Below are 16249 nucleotides of genomic sequence, written 5' to 3'. Positions count from 1 at the left end.
TTTTAATGTTAAAATGTCTGCATTTGATATCTCACCAGTATTTTCTTTTTTATAAGCAAAATACTTTTTTTTTATTTTATGATGTTGGTTCAACGGGTACACGGGCAGCAGTAGACAGGTCAGTGGAGGCCTAGTGGAAGGAGGGACCGCAGACAGGCTTCGAAGCCCTAACATAATAAATTGGGCTGCCTGTAGGCAGTTTAAAATTGGTTCCAGGGGAACACGGGCAGCAGTAGACAGGTCAGTGGAGGCCTAGTGGAAGGAGGGACCGCAGACAGGCTTCGAAGCCCTAACATAATAAATTGGGCTGCCTGTAGGCAATTTAAAATTGGTTCCAGGGGAACACGGGCAGCAGTAGACAGGTAAGTGGAGGCCTAGTGGAAGGAGGGACCGCAGACAGGCTTCGAAGGCCTAACATAATAAAATGGGCTGGCTGTAGGCAATTTAAAATTGGTTCCAGGGGAACACGGGCAGCAGTAGACAGGTCAGTGGAGGCCTAGTGGAAGGAGGGACCGCAGACAGGCTTCGAAGGCCTAACATAATAAAATGGGCTGGCTGTAGGCAATTTAAAATTGGTTCCAGGGGAACACGGGCAGCAGTAGACAGGTAAGTGGAGGCCTAGTGGAAGGAGGGACCGCAGACAGGCTTCGAAGGCCTAACATAATAAATTGGGCTGCCTGTAGGCAATTTAAAATTGGTTCCAGGGGAACACGGGCAGCAGTAGACAGGTAAGTGGAGGCCTAGTGGAAGGAGGGACCGCAGACAGGCTTCGAAGGCCTAACGTAATAAAATGGGCTGGCTGTAGGCAATTTACAATTGGTTCCATGGGAACACGGGCAGCAGTAGACAGGTCAGTGGAGGCCTAGTGGAAGGAGTGACGGCAGACAGGCATCAAAGGCCTAACATCATAACATTGGGCTGTTGGCAATTTAAAATTGGTTCCAGGGGTACACGGGCAACAGTGGTCTGGTCAGTGGAAGTCTAGTGGAAGGAGTGACGGCAGACAGGCATCAAAGGCCTAACATAATAACATTTGGCTGTTGGCAATTTAAAATTGGTTCCAGGGGTACACGGGCAACAGTGGTCTGGTCAGTGGAAGTCTAGTGGAAGGAGTGACGGCAGACAGGCTAAGAAGGCCTAACATAACAAAATTGGGCTGGCTGTAGGCAAGTTTAAATTGGTTCCAGGGGAACACGGCCAGCAGTGGCCTGGTCAGTGTAGTAGTTGTAGAAAGAACGGACCGCAGACAGGCTTCGAAGGCCTAACATAACAAAAATGTCAAAACAATGGTATTGTCAGTGCCAGGCATTGAAGGATGTCAGCGCCTAGACTACACATTGGTGAAGCTGTGAGAGATAATTTTGCTAGTGGTAGAGCACTGTTTGAGCTGGGGGGGGGGAACTGTCTTGTGGCCGGCGGTACAGGCCCAGGGCCCCTCATATTACAATGGTGTGTCTGACGTTGGGTGCGCACCACCACCGCCAGAGACACTTTATTGTACTAGGAGGGACCCAGTGGCAGTGCCGTCGACCAAAAGCGGGCACACCCACCTCTTCAGACAAACAGCACTCTCACGGGTGCTGGCGCAAAGTGGCGATACCACGGCCCCGTGTGGGGAGTTTGGCCATTTTGTTAGGAGTAAACATGTCATATGCTGGACAATCAGGTGCAGAAAATTACGAGATTGGAAAAGTCATTCAGAAGAGTCCACAGGCAAGACCTTTTCATAGGAAAGTTAGGTGTCAGCCGGGCAAGGTGGGGCAAAAGATTTCGAAATCCAGTTGTGGTTCATTTTAATGAAGGTTAGATCATCTACATTTTGGGTAGCCAGACGAGTCCTTTTTTCAGTTAGTATTGAACCTGCAGCACTGAATACTCTTTCTGATAGGACACTAGCTGCCGGGCAAGCAAGCTCCTGCAATGCATATTCTGCCAATTCTGGCCAGGTGTCTAATTTGGATGCCCAGTAATCAAATGGGAATGACGGTTGAGGGAGAACGTCGATAAGGGATGAAAAATAGTTTGTAACCATACTGGACAAATGTTGTCTCCTGTCACTTTGAATTGATGCTGCAGTACCTGTCCTGTCTGCGGTCATAGCAAAATCACTCCACAACCTGGTCAGAAAACCCCTCTGGCCAACGCCACTTCTGATTTCTGCCCCTCTAACACCTCTGGTCTGCTGGTCCCTGGAGCTCGTGTGAGAACGATCACGGGCGCTGTGTGCAGGGAATGCCAGAAGCAAACGGTCAACAAGAGTTGATTGTTTTGTTGCTAATATTAGTTCCAAGTTCTCATGTGGCATAATATTTTGCAATTTGCCTTTATAGCGAGGATCAAGGAGGCAGGCCAACCAGTAATCGTCATCGTTCATCATTTTTGTAATGCGTGTGTCCCTTTTGAGGATACGCAAGGCATAATCCGCCATGTGGGCCAAAGTTCCAGTTGTCAAATCTGCGGTTGTGCTTGGTTGAGGGGCAGTTGCAGGCAAATCTACGTCACTTGTGTCCCTCAAAAAACCAGAACCCGCCCTTGCCACGCCACCAATTTCCAATGACCCCGGGAAAGCTTCCTCATTAAAAATATACTCATCCCCATCATCCTCCTCATCCTCCACCTCCTCTTCGCCCGCTACCTCGTCCTGTACACTGCCCTGACCAGACAATGGCTGACTGTCATCAAGGCTTTCCTCTTCCTCTGGTGCAGACGCCTGATCCTTTATGTGCGTCAAACTTTGCATCAGCAGACACATTAGGGGGATGCTCATGCTTATTATGGCGTTGTCTGCACTAACCAGCCGTGTGCATTCCTCAAAACACTGAAGGACTTGACACATGTCTTGAATCTTCGACCACTGCACACCTGACAACTCCATGTCTGCCATCCTACTGCCTGCCCGTGTATGTGTATCCTCCCACAAAAACATAACAGCCCGCCTCTGTTCGCACAGTCTCTGAAGCATGTGCAGTGTTGAGTTCCACCTTGTAACAACGTCTATGATTAGGCGATGCTGGGGAAGGTTCAAAGAACGCTGATAGGTCTGCATACGGCTGGAGTGTACAGGCGAACGGCGGATATGTGCGCAAAGTCCACGCACTTTGAGGAGCAGGTCGGATAACCCCGGATAACTTTTCAGGAAGCACTGCACCACCAGGTTTAAGGTGTGAGCCAGGCAAGGAATGTGTTTCAGTTGGGAAAGGGAGATGGCAGCCATGAAATTCCTTCCGTTATCACTCACTACCTTGCCTGCCTCAAGATCTACAGTGCCCAGCCACAACTGCGTTTCTTGCTGCAAGAACTCGGACAGAACTTCCGCGGTGTGTCTGTTGTCGCCCAAACACTTCATAGCCAATACAGCCTGCTGACGTTTGCCAGTAGCTGCCCCATAATGGGAGACCTGGTGTGCAACAGTGGCAGCTGCGGATGGAGTGGTTGTGCGACTGCGGTCTGTGGACGAGCTCTCGCTTCTGCAGGAGGACGAGGAGGAGGAGGAGGAGGAGGGGGTGCGAACGGCTACAGCCAACTGTTTCCTAGACCGTGGGCTAGGCAGAACTGTCCCAAACTTGCTGTCCCCTGTGGACCCTGAATCCACCACATTTACCCAGTGTGCCGTGATGGACACGTAACGTCCCTGGCCATGCCTACTGGTCCATGCATCTGTTGTCAGGTGCACCTTTGTGCTCACAGATTGCCTGAGTGCATGGACGATGCGCTCTTTAACATGCTGGTGGAGGGCTGGGATGGCTTTTCTGGAAAAAAAGTGTCGACTGGGTAGCTCGTAGCGTGGTACAGCGTAGTCCATCAGGTCTTTGAAAGCTTCGCTTTCAACTAACCGGTAGGGCATCATCTCTAACGAGATTAGTCTAGCTATGTGGGCGTTCAAACCCTGTGTACGCGGATGCGAGGCTAAGTACTTCCTTTTTCTAACCATAGTCTCATGTAGGGTGAGCTGGACTGGAGAGCTGGAGATCGTGGATGCCGGTGGACATGGCAGACTGAGAGACGGTGGGAGATGGTATTGTTGCCGCCGGTGCCCTAGATGCAGTGTTTCCTACTACGAAACTGGAGATTCCCTGACCCTGACTGCTTTGGCCTGGCAAAGAAACCTGCACAGATACTGCAGGTGGTGCAGAAAATGGTGGCCCTACACTGCCGGAAGGGATGTTGCGTTGATGAGTAGCTTCATTGGCCGAGGGTGCTACAACCTTAAGGGACGTTTGGTAGTTAGTCCAAGCTTGCAAATGCATGGTGGTTAAATGTCTATGCATGCAACTTGTATTGAGACTTTTCAGATTCTGCCCTCTGCTTAAGGTAGTTGAACATTTTTGACAGATTACTTTGTGCTGATCAATTGGATGTTGTTTAAAAAAATGCCAGACTGCACTCTTTCTAGCATCGGATACCTTTTCAGGCATTGCAGACTGAGCTTTAACCGGATGGCCACGCTGTCCTCCAACAGGTTTTGACTTTGCCACGCGTTTTGGCCAAGATACGGGCCCGGCAGATGGAACCTGTTGCGATGTTGATGCCTGCTGCGGCCCCTCCTCCTCCGCTTCAGAACTGCTGCCGCCTGCACCCTGTTCCCCCAATGGCTGCCAATCGGGGTCAAGAACTGGGTCATCTATTACCTCTTCTTGTAGCTCGTGTGCAACTTCGTCTGTGTCACCGTGTCGGTCGGTGGTATAGCGTTCGTGATGGGGCAACATAGTCTCATCAGGGTCTGATTCTTGATCAGCACCCTGCGAGGGCAATGTTGTGGTCTGAGTCAAAGGACCAGGATAGTAGTCTGGCTGTGGCTGTGCATCAGTGCACTCCATGTCAGATTCAACTTGTAATGGGCATGGACTGTTAACTGCTTCACTTTCTAAACCAGGGACGGTATGTGTAAAGAGCTCCATGGAGTAACCCGTTGTGTCGCCTGCTGCATTCTTCTCTGTTGTTGTTTTTGCTGAAGAGGACAAGGAAGCGACTTGTCCCTGACCGTGAACATCCACTAACGACGCGCTGCTTTTACTTTTACCAGTTTCACGAGAGGAGGCAAAAGAGCTAGAGGCTGAGTCAGCAAGATAAGCCAAAACTTGCTCTTGATGCTCCGGCTTTAAAAGCGGTTTTCCTACTCCCAGAAAAGGGAGGGTTCGAGGCCTTGTGTAGCCAGACGACGAACCTGGCTCCACAGCTCCAGACTTAGGTGCAATATTTTTTTTCCCACGACCACCTGATGCTCCACCACTACCACTACCCTCATTACCAGCTGACAATGAACGCCCCCGGCCACGACCTCTTCCACCAGACTTCCTCATTGTTTTAAAAACGTTACCAAACGAACGGTATTTGTTGCTGTCACACAACTTACACGGTGAGCTATAACTTCAGTATGATTTAGCTACCCCTTTACAGGTGGGTGAGACCACAACGAAAATCAGCCACAATGTTACACACTCTGTTGTTGTTGGCAACAAATGAGATGGCACACACGCAGGACTGTCACTGAAGCGCAAATGTAAATATTTATCTCCCACTGATTTGTGTTTGTTTTTTTTAAAAGGGAGACTTCAGAAAAAAAAAAAATTAAAAAAAAATTATTTTTTACAGAAGAATTTATAAAACAAATAAAATGAAATGATTGTTTCAGGGAGAATTTAGGAAAAAAAAAAAAAAAAAGGCTTTGTAGGGCCCACTGAGTGAGAGAGGACGCACACAGGAGTCAGGAGTGGCACACAAGCCCAGAGGCCAATATTAATCTCCCACCGATTGATTTAGTTATTTTTTTTGGTAGATTTTGGAACCCAAATCAAGCAAAAAAATTAATAGGCTTTCTATGGCCCACAATTGGGGAGAGAGAGAGAGATGGCACACCCAGGAGTCAAGACTGGCACACAAGCAGAAGGGGCAATATGAATCTCCCACAGATTTTTTTTTTTTTTTTCAGGGAGACTTTAGAGAAAAAAAAATACAAAAAAAATGATTTTTTTCAGGAATAATTTAGAAACCAAAGAAAATAAAATGATTTTTTCAGGGAGAATTTAGAAAACAAATAAAACAAAAAATAGGCTTTCTAGGGCCCACTGAGTGACAGATGACGCACACAGGAGTCAGGAGTGGCAGACAAGCCCAGAGGCCAATATTAATCTCCCACTGATTGATTTAGTGATTATTTTTGGTAGATTTTGGAACCCAAATCAAGCAAAAAAATTAATAGGCTTTCTATGGCCCACAATTGGGGAGAGAGAGAGAGATGGCACACCCAGGAGTCAAGACTGGCACACAAGCAGAAGGGGCAATATGAATCTCCCACAGATTTTTTTTTTTTTTTTTCAGGGAGACTTTAGAGAAAAAAAAATACAAAAAAAATGATTTTTTTCAGGAATAATTTAGAAACCAAAGAAAATAAAATGATGTTTTCAGGGAGAATTTAGAAAACAAATAAAACAAAAAATAGGCTTTCTAGGGCCCACTGAGTGACAGATGACGCTCACAAGAGTCAGGAGGGGCACACAAGCCCAGAGGCCAATATTAATCTCCCACTGATTGATTTAGTGATTTTTTTTGGTAGATTTTGGAACCCAAATCAAGCAAAAAAATTAATAGGCTTTCTATGGCCCACTATTTGTGAGAGAGATGGCACGCTCAGGACTGGCACACAAGCCCAGAGGCCAATATTAATCTCCCACTTTTTTTTTTTCCAGGGAAAATTTATAAACCCAATAAAATAATAAAAAAATAGGCTTTCTATGGCCCACTATCTGAGAGAGAGAGAGATGGCACGCTTAGGACTGGCACACAAGCCCAAAGGCCAATATTAATCTCCCACTGATTGATTTAATGATTTTTTCAGGTAGAATTTAGAACCCAAATCAAGCAAAAAAATTAATAGGCTTTCTATGGCCCACTGAGTGAGAGATGGCACACACAGGAGTAAGGAGTGGCACACAAGCCCTGAGGCCAATATTTTTCTCCCACTGATTGATTGATTGATTTTTTCAGGTAGAATTATGAACCCAAATCAAGCAAAAAAATAAATAGGCTTTCTATGGCCCACTGAGTGAGAGATGACACACACAGGGATGGCACTCTAGCAGAAATGTCAATCTTAATCTCCCACAAAAAAAAAAAAAAAAAAAAAAAGGAACTGTCCTTCAATTACTATCTCCCTGCAGTAATCTCAGCCAGGTATGGCAGGCAGCAATAAGGAGTGGACTGATGCACAAATTAAATAAAAAGTGTGTACAAACCAAAAAGATAGCTGTGCAGAAAGGAAGGAACAAGAGGATTTGTGCTTTGAAAAAAGCAGTTGGTTTGCACAGCGGCGTACACACAGCAATGCAGCTATCAGGGAGCCTTCTAGGGCAGCCCAATGAGCTACAGCGCTGAGGGGGAAAAAAAAAAAAATGTAGCTTCCACTGTCCCTGCACACCGAAGGTGGTGTTGGGCAGTGGAAATCGCTACAGCACAAGCGGTTTTGTGGTTAATGGACCCTGCCTAACGCTATCCCTGCTTCTGACGAAGCGGCAGCAACCTCTCCCTAAGCTCAGATCAGCAGCAGTAACATGGCGGTCGGCGGGAACTCCCCTTTATAGCCCCTGTGACGCCGCAGACAGCAAGCCAATCACTGCAATGCCCTTCTCTAAGATGGTGGGGACCAGGACCTATGTCATCACGCTGCCCACACTCTGCGTTTACCTTCATTGGCTGAGAAATGGCGCTTTTCGCGTCATTGAAACGCGACTTTGGCGCGAAAGTCGCGTACCGCATGGCCGACCACGCACAGGGGTCTGATCGGGTTTCATGAAACTCGACTTCGCCAAAAGTCGGCGACTTTTGAAAATGTTCGACCCGTTTCGCTCAACCCTACTTATTACCATGTGATATTTCAGTTTTTCTTTTTTAATAAATTTGCAAAAATTTCTACATTTCTGTTTTTTTTTCCAGTCAACATGGAGTGGAGAGTGTACATTAATGTGAAAAAAATGAACTTTTTTGAATTTACCAAATGGCTGCAATGAAATAAAGAGTGAAAAATTTAAAGGGGTCTGAATACTTTCCGTACCCACTGCATTTGAAAGTAGATGGTGCTGGACTTAGATCTTGGGGGAGGAGGTGTCAGAGGTGGGGTTATGGGGCAACAGTATAAAAGGGTCAGCCATTTTAAGTGAGGTAATCATATTAGATACCAGTTACAGTGATAAGAAGCAAATTATTTGGCTCTGATGTTTCACGGGGATATTTATTGTATTATTTATCAAGTTTTGTGGAAAATTGGGATCACGGTGACTTAGAGTGATGGGGATATTTTTCTTTATTAAAAAATGAATGATATACATATATATGTCATGACAGTGGGGCATGGGGGGAGGTCCTCAAAGTTGTTGTTGGTGGTGATGAATGGCGTGATGGGAGGTGGGATTTCAAGAGGTCCTGGACCCCCTGGGTGGATTCAAGTGAACGGATGTTTAAATAATCACGCGGAAGGGATTAAAGAGGACCTGTGGTTAATGGTGCTTGACATTGGCCAGGTTGGTTGATAGGTACCCCTGAGCTTGTGCATAGCGGCTAGAGTTAAGGCTCAACCTGGAGCCAGGTTGGGATTATTAAACCTGAGGCTTATGGTTTTTGGGGCTTCAAGGACCATCCCTTCTGGGATGTTGTGTTAAATTGTATTAAATGTTAATAAAAGGCTGCTGTGGCCAATGAATCCAGTCTAAGTGTGGAGTGTTTATTTTGTCTTTTATTATAAAGGATGCTGCTGGGTTAAGATGCTCGGAGGGTAAAATAGCGTTGAAGCTCACATGAATCACGAATACATGGTCGTCATGATAACCTTTTCTAAATCGGTAGACTAAAATAATAAAGTAAGCATTATTTATTAATTTATTCAATCCCATGCCATTTAAAACTACTGTTGTGGTCCCTGTGGTAAAGACATCATGTCTATCATTCACGTGACCACTGCAGCCAATTACTGGCCTCAATAGTCACATGCTATACATGCCAGCATCACCACTGAGGCCAGTCATTGGCTACAGCAGTCATGTAAGTGATGTAGGTGATGTCATCAATACAAAACCAACAGGGACCAGTGGAGAAGTGGGATTTGAATAAGTCAACACAGCTTATTTTATTTTTCTAATATCATTTCTTACACATAGGCCCTGATTCATCAAAGCAATTTTTCTAAAATTCTGGAGTAAATTGCTTTTGAAAAGTCGCAATATTTGGCCAATGCCGAAGTTGCGGCTTTTAGCGATTCCATGCCAATTTCTCAAAGCTACACCAAAGTAGATAGAGCTGTGTGGAGCTGGGGCATGAAGGGAGCCCGGTGGGGGCGTGATACCACAGCTCGTTTAATTCATAACGAGCTGCGGCATTACTTACGCCAGAAATCTTACATTAGTCGAGGACTGGTGTAAGATTTCTGGCATAGCGCACAGAGACACATGCTATTCGTGAGATGCTCCTGTTTCTTGAAGTATGATGTCAAAAGGAAGAAATAAATGGTGGTGTATGGCAGCTGACAGTATGAGTTTACCACACATTAGATTGGAATGCTAATGAAATTCAGTATTAAGGGAAACTTGTCATCAGGATATCACACCCCAAACTGATGGAATGTAGAAGTTGCATTAATTCTGTATAAATCCTTACTTTTCTTTTCCAAGTGCAGTACGGTGGGACACTGCACTTACAGCTTTTCTGTCTCTCTCCCTATTTCCCGCCCACTGACAGTCTCTGACTGACAGACCACTCTTGTCTCTGTGACCTGCCTTTCCTGACCGAGATCCATGAGGACCTTACTGTGCAGGCACTGACGCCACTTGCGAGGTCACTGAAACGAGAATAAGCTGTTAGTCAAAGACAGGAGGCAGTCAGTGGGCAGGAAATAGGGATAGGGGCAGGAGAGCAGTAAGTGCATCGTCCCACCCACTGCACTTGCATTTCATTAGCATACAATTTCGACTATTGATTTCTCTAAAATAGAAAAACGGATTTCTGCAAGAAATATAAGGATTTACTCAGCATGAAAGCACCTTTATATACATACATGCCATTAGTTTGTGGTATAATATTCTGATGACAGGTTCCTTTTAACACTATAATCCTTGTTCTCAAGAGCTTACAATCTAATGCCATACTAACAATGTGATTATTATAACGAGGACCTCACAGCCTCGTGATATAATGGTCCAAATCTTTTATTGTCTCTTGGTGATGACTTTTGCTGGGTACGTGTAATAGTGAGGATACCTATGGCTACTCTGTACACAGCAGGACTAGTAAAATCTTTTTAAATCTATCGAGTTTATTGGATTTCCCAACCAAAGCTGAATTGATTTATACTTGATAATTCCAGGAAGAATTAAGCTGTGATGATTATCGATGGTATCAAGTTATAACTAGAGTTGAGCTAATTTTTCAAAATTCGGTTCTGATCGGCGGCGAATATTGTTTTTGCATTATTCGCCGAAGACAGCCGAATGTCATTGGAGTCAATGGGAGTAGAAATTAACAAATATGTGTGGACCCGATCATCAAACATAAATTTGGCACGAATAGATTAACAATATGGCACAAATATGGCAAATTCAGATTCGGCGACCGATTCCGAACATATTCAGTCAACTCGAGTTATAACACTACATAAAACGGGATGCCAAAGAGATGGAGCACACTACTATTGTCATTGCATGTGACATTTACCTCATGGTCAAGGTAAGCAGCAATTGCTGGATGGTGTCACATCTACAGATGTAGCAGAGATTAATGTAACGCTTTATATTTTGGACTTAGTCATAAGCAAGCCTAAACTAATCATATAGCGATATAAGTAGAATTTATGATGTATGTGAAATGACCTTATATATGGAAATTCACGCAACCCCAGTCCAGCGCTTGTGGTGGTTATCTGAGACCACTGGGAACCCCCTGCATTTCCAGCACCACTTCTTATGAGTAGGCCTCATGGCGTCATTATGTTATAGTGTGACGAATGCATGATGGCACAGGGGTCTACTAATCAGAAGAAGCTCCATGGATTTAGCAGGTATTAGAGGGATTTACACTGCTCTGGTCCATCAGCTATGGGCTACCATAATTTATCTATATAGGACATTAAATAATAGATTACTTACAACAGTAAGCAGAAAGTGCACAGAAGAAGAACGAATATGGTGGTCGGCCGGCAGACACCTCCTTCACACGGTAGGACCGTTCTTCCACGATATTGGAATATGCAGAATGTTAACCCAAACACCAGCATGAAAGTGAAGAAAAGGATGGTGATGACGGCACAGGTCACATAGCCCGCCTCATACTTCACAATCTGCAATGAAAAACAAATCAACATATTAGTGACAATGAAGAATAGAAAAACAGAATAATAATCAATTTCATGGTATATAATACATAAAGCTCAACTTTGTTCTGGCCTCGATTTTGCGGCATTTGTCTCCCCTTCCATGACCCTTGGGCCAATTCCTCACAATATAGTGCAAGAGCAATGCAATTCCTCTAGACAAAGATGTCCAAAGAGAGAAAACGGTATTACAATCTTATTAAGTGAATATGGCATTGCTTCATGACTGGTGAGGGGGGTGACCTCTTGAATCCTGACTGATTCTGAGACTGAAGAGGCACTTTAATTTTTTATCCAAGCATTGTGGCACCCACCAGCCAGCTAGAGGAGGCCTTTTTATACAGGGGAACACTAGTGATGGGCCATTCTTGGCCAATCTAAGACAAAGAGTCCTTCCTTTTGGGAACGACGGAGCTGTCAACCCAGTAAGAGAAACTAAATTCTCTGTATTCTCACTGAGCGTAAAATTACTGAGTTTGGTGGTCGAAACCCACTTAAAACATGGATGGCCGTGAATTCTCCTGCCATAATTTCATCTTATACGGGTACTCACCTGTGGTGAACATATATAATAGCGATCCATTTAGGATCCAAAAGAGATGGTTCTTTTTGGTGAGCGGATCCAAGCGATCAAGATCACCAACAAGAGCCAGACTCCCCTTCACAAGGGAACACAGGTCAGAACCTCACTTCTCCCCTGAATATTGGTGTATAGATATATATATATATATATATATATATATATATATAAGGTCGAGAAAGGTTTGAGAAAGGTCCACATCCTGGACTGAAACGTCGCACATGGGCCAATAAATCACTTTATTTTTTCCCATTGGAGTGCTGCCTTCATTTTTTGGCCTTTTTAGTTAGTGATAATTTTTCTAGTCTTCACAATGGGGTGGGGGTCAAAGGATTCTCAGAGGAAATGTCTTTAGGATTTACTACCCTGTGAGCCACCCCCCCTTGAAAAGACCAGAAAAAAGAGTACTAAATTTAAGAATTACAAATAAAAATAAAACCTGGTGACCACATCTAACCTGGGGAGAGGTCCTCTTTAAATAAAATTCTGGATGCCTGCAGCCACCCCTATAGGGAGCTAATTGAACAGCCCATCATACAGCTCCTATTAAATTAAATAATAAATCCACCTTCAATACCTTCATAATTCTCGAACAAGAGAAATGTCAGTCAATATGATCATTTAGATTTATTTATGCCTCTGCTAACAACTAGTTGATGAAATTATTTAGGAAAAAACATAAAAACCATGGCTCCATGTATTCAACATATGTTTTGGCAACATACTGATATGGTGATGGTTGTGTAATACTTTCTGCTATTAGTTTCTGGCAATTTCCACGGTTTTCAACATCTCTGCTTACTGTCATTTAATAGGAACCTTTAGTCGGTGAATACCTGAATGCAAACATTCTTTCCTGGCATTCACATCTTTTATGCATCTGTGTACATGTGCTAGAAATTGAAATATTCTCTAGTTTTGACTGACCTGGGGTAAAATTTCAACTACAATTCCCACCATTTTTTTGGAGTTTATTGTAATCAATTTGTCGAGTTACCCAATGGTTTACTTACCTGAGAAGCTTCCAAAGTTGAGGAATTTCTGAAAAGTAAACGGAGTAATTCTGAAATATAAAATCACAACAATTATCAATGGAATACATATAAGAAAATCCTAAGCTTGCAATTGATATAACATATTGATGTAGCAGGACTTAGTTTGTCCCAAATTATTGATGTGATTGATATTCTAAGGCTGTGCCAGAACAATGGAAGCAAAAAACGGGCGATTTTGCAACTGAGTTGAATCAGTTTTGTACCCGTGTACTCTCAGTTTTTCACAGATCCTTTGATGGGAATGGGGTAGACTAGACCTGGGCAATGTGATAGCGAGTGGCGAATGGACAGTGGAGGAGATCAGGTTGGGGCCTCAGCCACTTTTTCAGCCCTTTGGCTGTCTTGGGCCTCACCCTCCCCTTCACCACTGTCTACCGCCGCTTGCTATCACCACTCTCCATATACTTTGGATGCAGACAGCTGTGAATACTTTGGTGGAGGAGGGGCCGTCGGCCCCTTCTTCCACCAGAGTCTTAGACAGCAGACAAGATGACATGATTTCAGGCTACATAGGGTCTCATACTGTATATAACAGGCTACTTGGGGGCTTATACTGTATATAGGAGGTGTGACAACACAGACATTATTCTTAATTATGCCAGATGTATTACTCAGTAGGTCAGGAGACATGAGACATTTTTCATATGAGCCCTGGTTCATGCGGTCTTTCTAAATACAGCCAGGTCAGCGGAAGAGAGAACCCACTGAACCTCGTGTCTACACACTTGGTGGCAGCGGTGGGATACTACTTAGCTAGGCTAGTGCGGGAAATCTACAGGAGTCTGGTGTTCATAGACACCGTCCAAGAGCTCCGCAATCAGGGAGGCAGATAATCAGACCCTGCAGACCATAGGTGAGACATACACAGCAGGTTTTGGACATCACCATGTTCTAGCCCACCAGCTCAGCCTTGAAAAGAGTAATGGAGTAGATATCTAGCCTCAACAGGAAATGGCAACTACAGGAGTTGTGCCAGCTCTGTCAGATCGAACACCGGGCCACTGATACTATTTCAGATTTGATCCTGGAATTGGTACTTTTGGTTGATCAATTGGATGACCAAGAGTAATTGAACTGCTTGCCAAAGCAAGGATGTAGTGGTAGTCTTGAATCAAATACCCAGTCCCAAGCAGTCAGAATCTATGAATTATTGATCGCATTGGGACCTGGAGCCTCAAGCGGGCAGAGGAGTCAGTTATGTGTTATGGAATCAGTTCCAGTACCCCTACAGCCAACGCCGGACCCTACCTCCATGACAGCCCACTACCAAGGAAATCATCTCTGCTACAGAGAGGTGCCAGTGTTTAATGAGTACAATACAGAGGTTGAGGAACATCTGCAAAGCTTGAGATCCTGATGCTGATGCATCAGGTGCCCAGCAGCTGATTGGGCCAAATGCCTGTGCACTAGTTTCACTAACAGAGCACAGGATGCTGCCCGGTCACTTGGGCTTCAGGACTGACTGGACTATTGGACTATTAAGGACACCCTGTTGCACCATGTTCTGGACTTTGTCTTGCCAGGGGGCCTCCTATGTACAATTTGGCAGTCAACTTCGATGACACTGCAACCAATGGCTTGATGATTGGGCTGCCCACTCTGCTGTTGTCCTCTGGGATGTGATAAACTTGAGCAATTTATGGAGAAAATGGCTCCAGAAATATGAGCATGGGTAATTGACCGGAAGCCTGACACCCCAGAACAAGCAACCCGATTGGTTGAAGAGTTTACAGTCAACTGAAACCACTGGAGGCCCAATATGCCCACCAATCCCAGGAGACCCCTCAACAAAGGATTCAAATAGGCACCAGCCATTTAAGCAGGATTATCCCACTACCCAACATAAACCCCAAAGGACAAAAGTTTACAAACAGGACCCGTGAGATTTGCAAAACCTATGGTGTTGCTATACATGCAGGCAATTTGGACACATGGCCAACGGTTATCTACAGGGCCAGGGCATCATGCCTGGAGCCCATCTGTTGGCCCAGTTGGTCAAAGTCTGTCAAGATGAGCCATCAGGGTCAGAGTGATGCTGCCCCTGGGGTACAACAGCAGCGGATTAAGTGATATACCAGTCCACACTACAGTAATATGAAAAAGTTTGGGCATCCCTATTAATCTTAAGCTTAATATTTTATAAAAAAAATTTTTTTGCAACAGCTATTTCAGTTTCATATATCTAATAACTGTTGGACACAGTAATGTTTCTGCCTTGAAATGAGGTTTATTGTACTAACAGAAAATGTGCAATCGGCATTCAAACAAAATTTGACAGGTGCATAAGTATGGGCACCCCACCAGAAAAGTGACATTAATATTTAGTAGATCCTCCTTTTGCAAAAATAACAGCCTCTAGTCGCTTCCTGTAGCTTTTAATGAGTTCCTCGATCCTGGATGAAGGTATTTTTGACCATTCCTCTTTACAAAACAATTCCAGTTCAGTTAAGTTTGATGGTCGCCGAGCATGGACAGCCCTCTTCAAATGATCCCACAGATGTTCAATGATATTCAGGTCTGGGGACTGGGATGGCCATTCCAGAACAGTGTAATTGTTCCTCTGCATGAATGCCTGAGTAGATTTGGAGCGGTGTTTTGGATCATTGTCTTGCTGAAAGATCCATCCCCTGCGTAACTTCAACTTTGTCACTGATTCATGAACATTATTGTCAAGTATCTGCTGATACTGAGAGGAATCCATGCGTCCCTCAACTTTAACAAGATTGCCGGTGCCGGCATTGGCCACACAGCCCCAAAGCATGATGGAACCTCCATTAAATTTTACTGTGGGTAGCAAGTGTTTTTCTTGGAATGCTGTGTTTTTTGGCCACCATGCATAACGCCTTTTTGTATGATCAAACAACTCAATCTTGGTTTCATCAGTCCACAGGACCTTCTTCCAAAAAGAAATTGGCTTCTCCAAATGTGCTTTTGCATACCTCAGCTGACTCTGTTTGTGGCGTGCTTGCAGAAACGACTTCTTTCGCATCACTCTCCCATACAGCTTCTCCTTGTGCAAAGTGTGTTGTATAGTTGACCGATGCACAGTGACACCATCTGCAGCAAGTTGATGCTGCAGATCTCTGGAGGTGGTCTGAGGATTGTCCTTGACTGATCTCACCATTCTTCTTCTCTGCCTTTCTGATGTTTTTCTTGGCCTGCCACTTCTGGCCTTACCAAGAACTGCACCTGTGTTCTTCCATTTCCTTACTATGTTCCTCACAGTGGAAATTGACAGGTTAAATCTCTGAGACAGCTTTTTGT

General features: G+C 44.6%; 1 protein-coding gene across 2 annotated transcripts in view; it reads right to left on the bottom strand.

Annotated features, from left to right (window-relative positions):
* PROM2 (prominin 2) overlaps positions 1-16249 on the bottom strand; it is a 119089-nt gene that overhangs the window by 86805 nt on the left and 16035 nt on the right. For both annotated transcript variants that reach the window (XM_069766597.1, XM_069766596.1), the window contains exons 2-3: positions 12944-12993; positions 11127-11317 (exon numbers count right to left, since the gene is read on the bottom strand). In XM_069766597.1, coding sequence (XP_069622698.1) covers positions 11127-11317; positions 12944-12993 — 241 coding nt within the window. The remainder of the gene's footprint in view (positions 1-11126; positions 11318-12943; positions 12994-16249) is intronic.

The sequence above is a fragment of the Ranitomeya imitator genome, chromosome 4 (genome assembly GCF_032444005.1).
Source record: "Ranitomeya imitator isolate aRanImi1 chromosome 4, aRanImi1.pri, whole genome shotgun sequence".
Classification (NCBI taxonomy): Eukaryota; Metazoa; Chordata; class Amphibia; order Anura; family Dendrobatidae; genus Ranitomeya; species Ranitomeya imitator.
The sequence above is the reverse complement of the archived record's forward strand: the minus strand, read 5'-3'. Positions and strand labels throughout refer to the sequence as shown.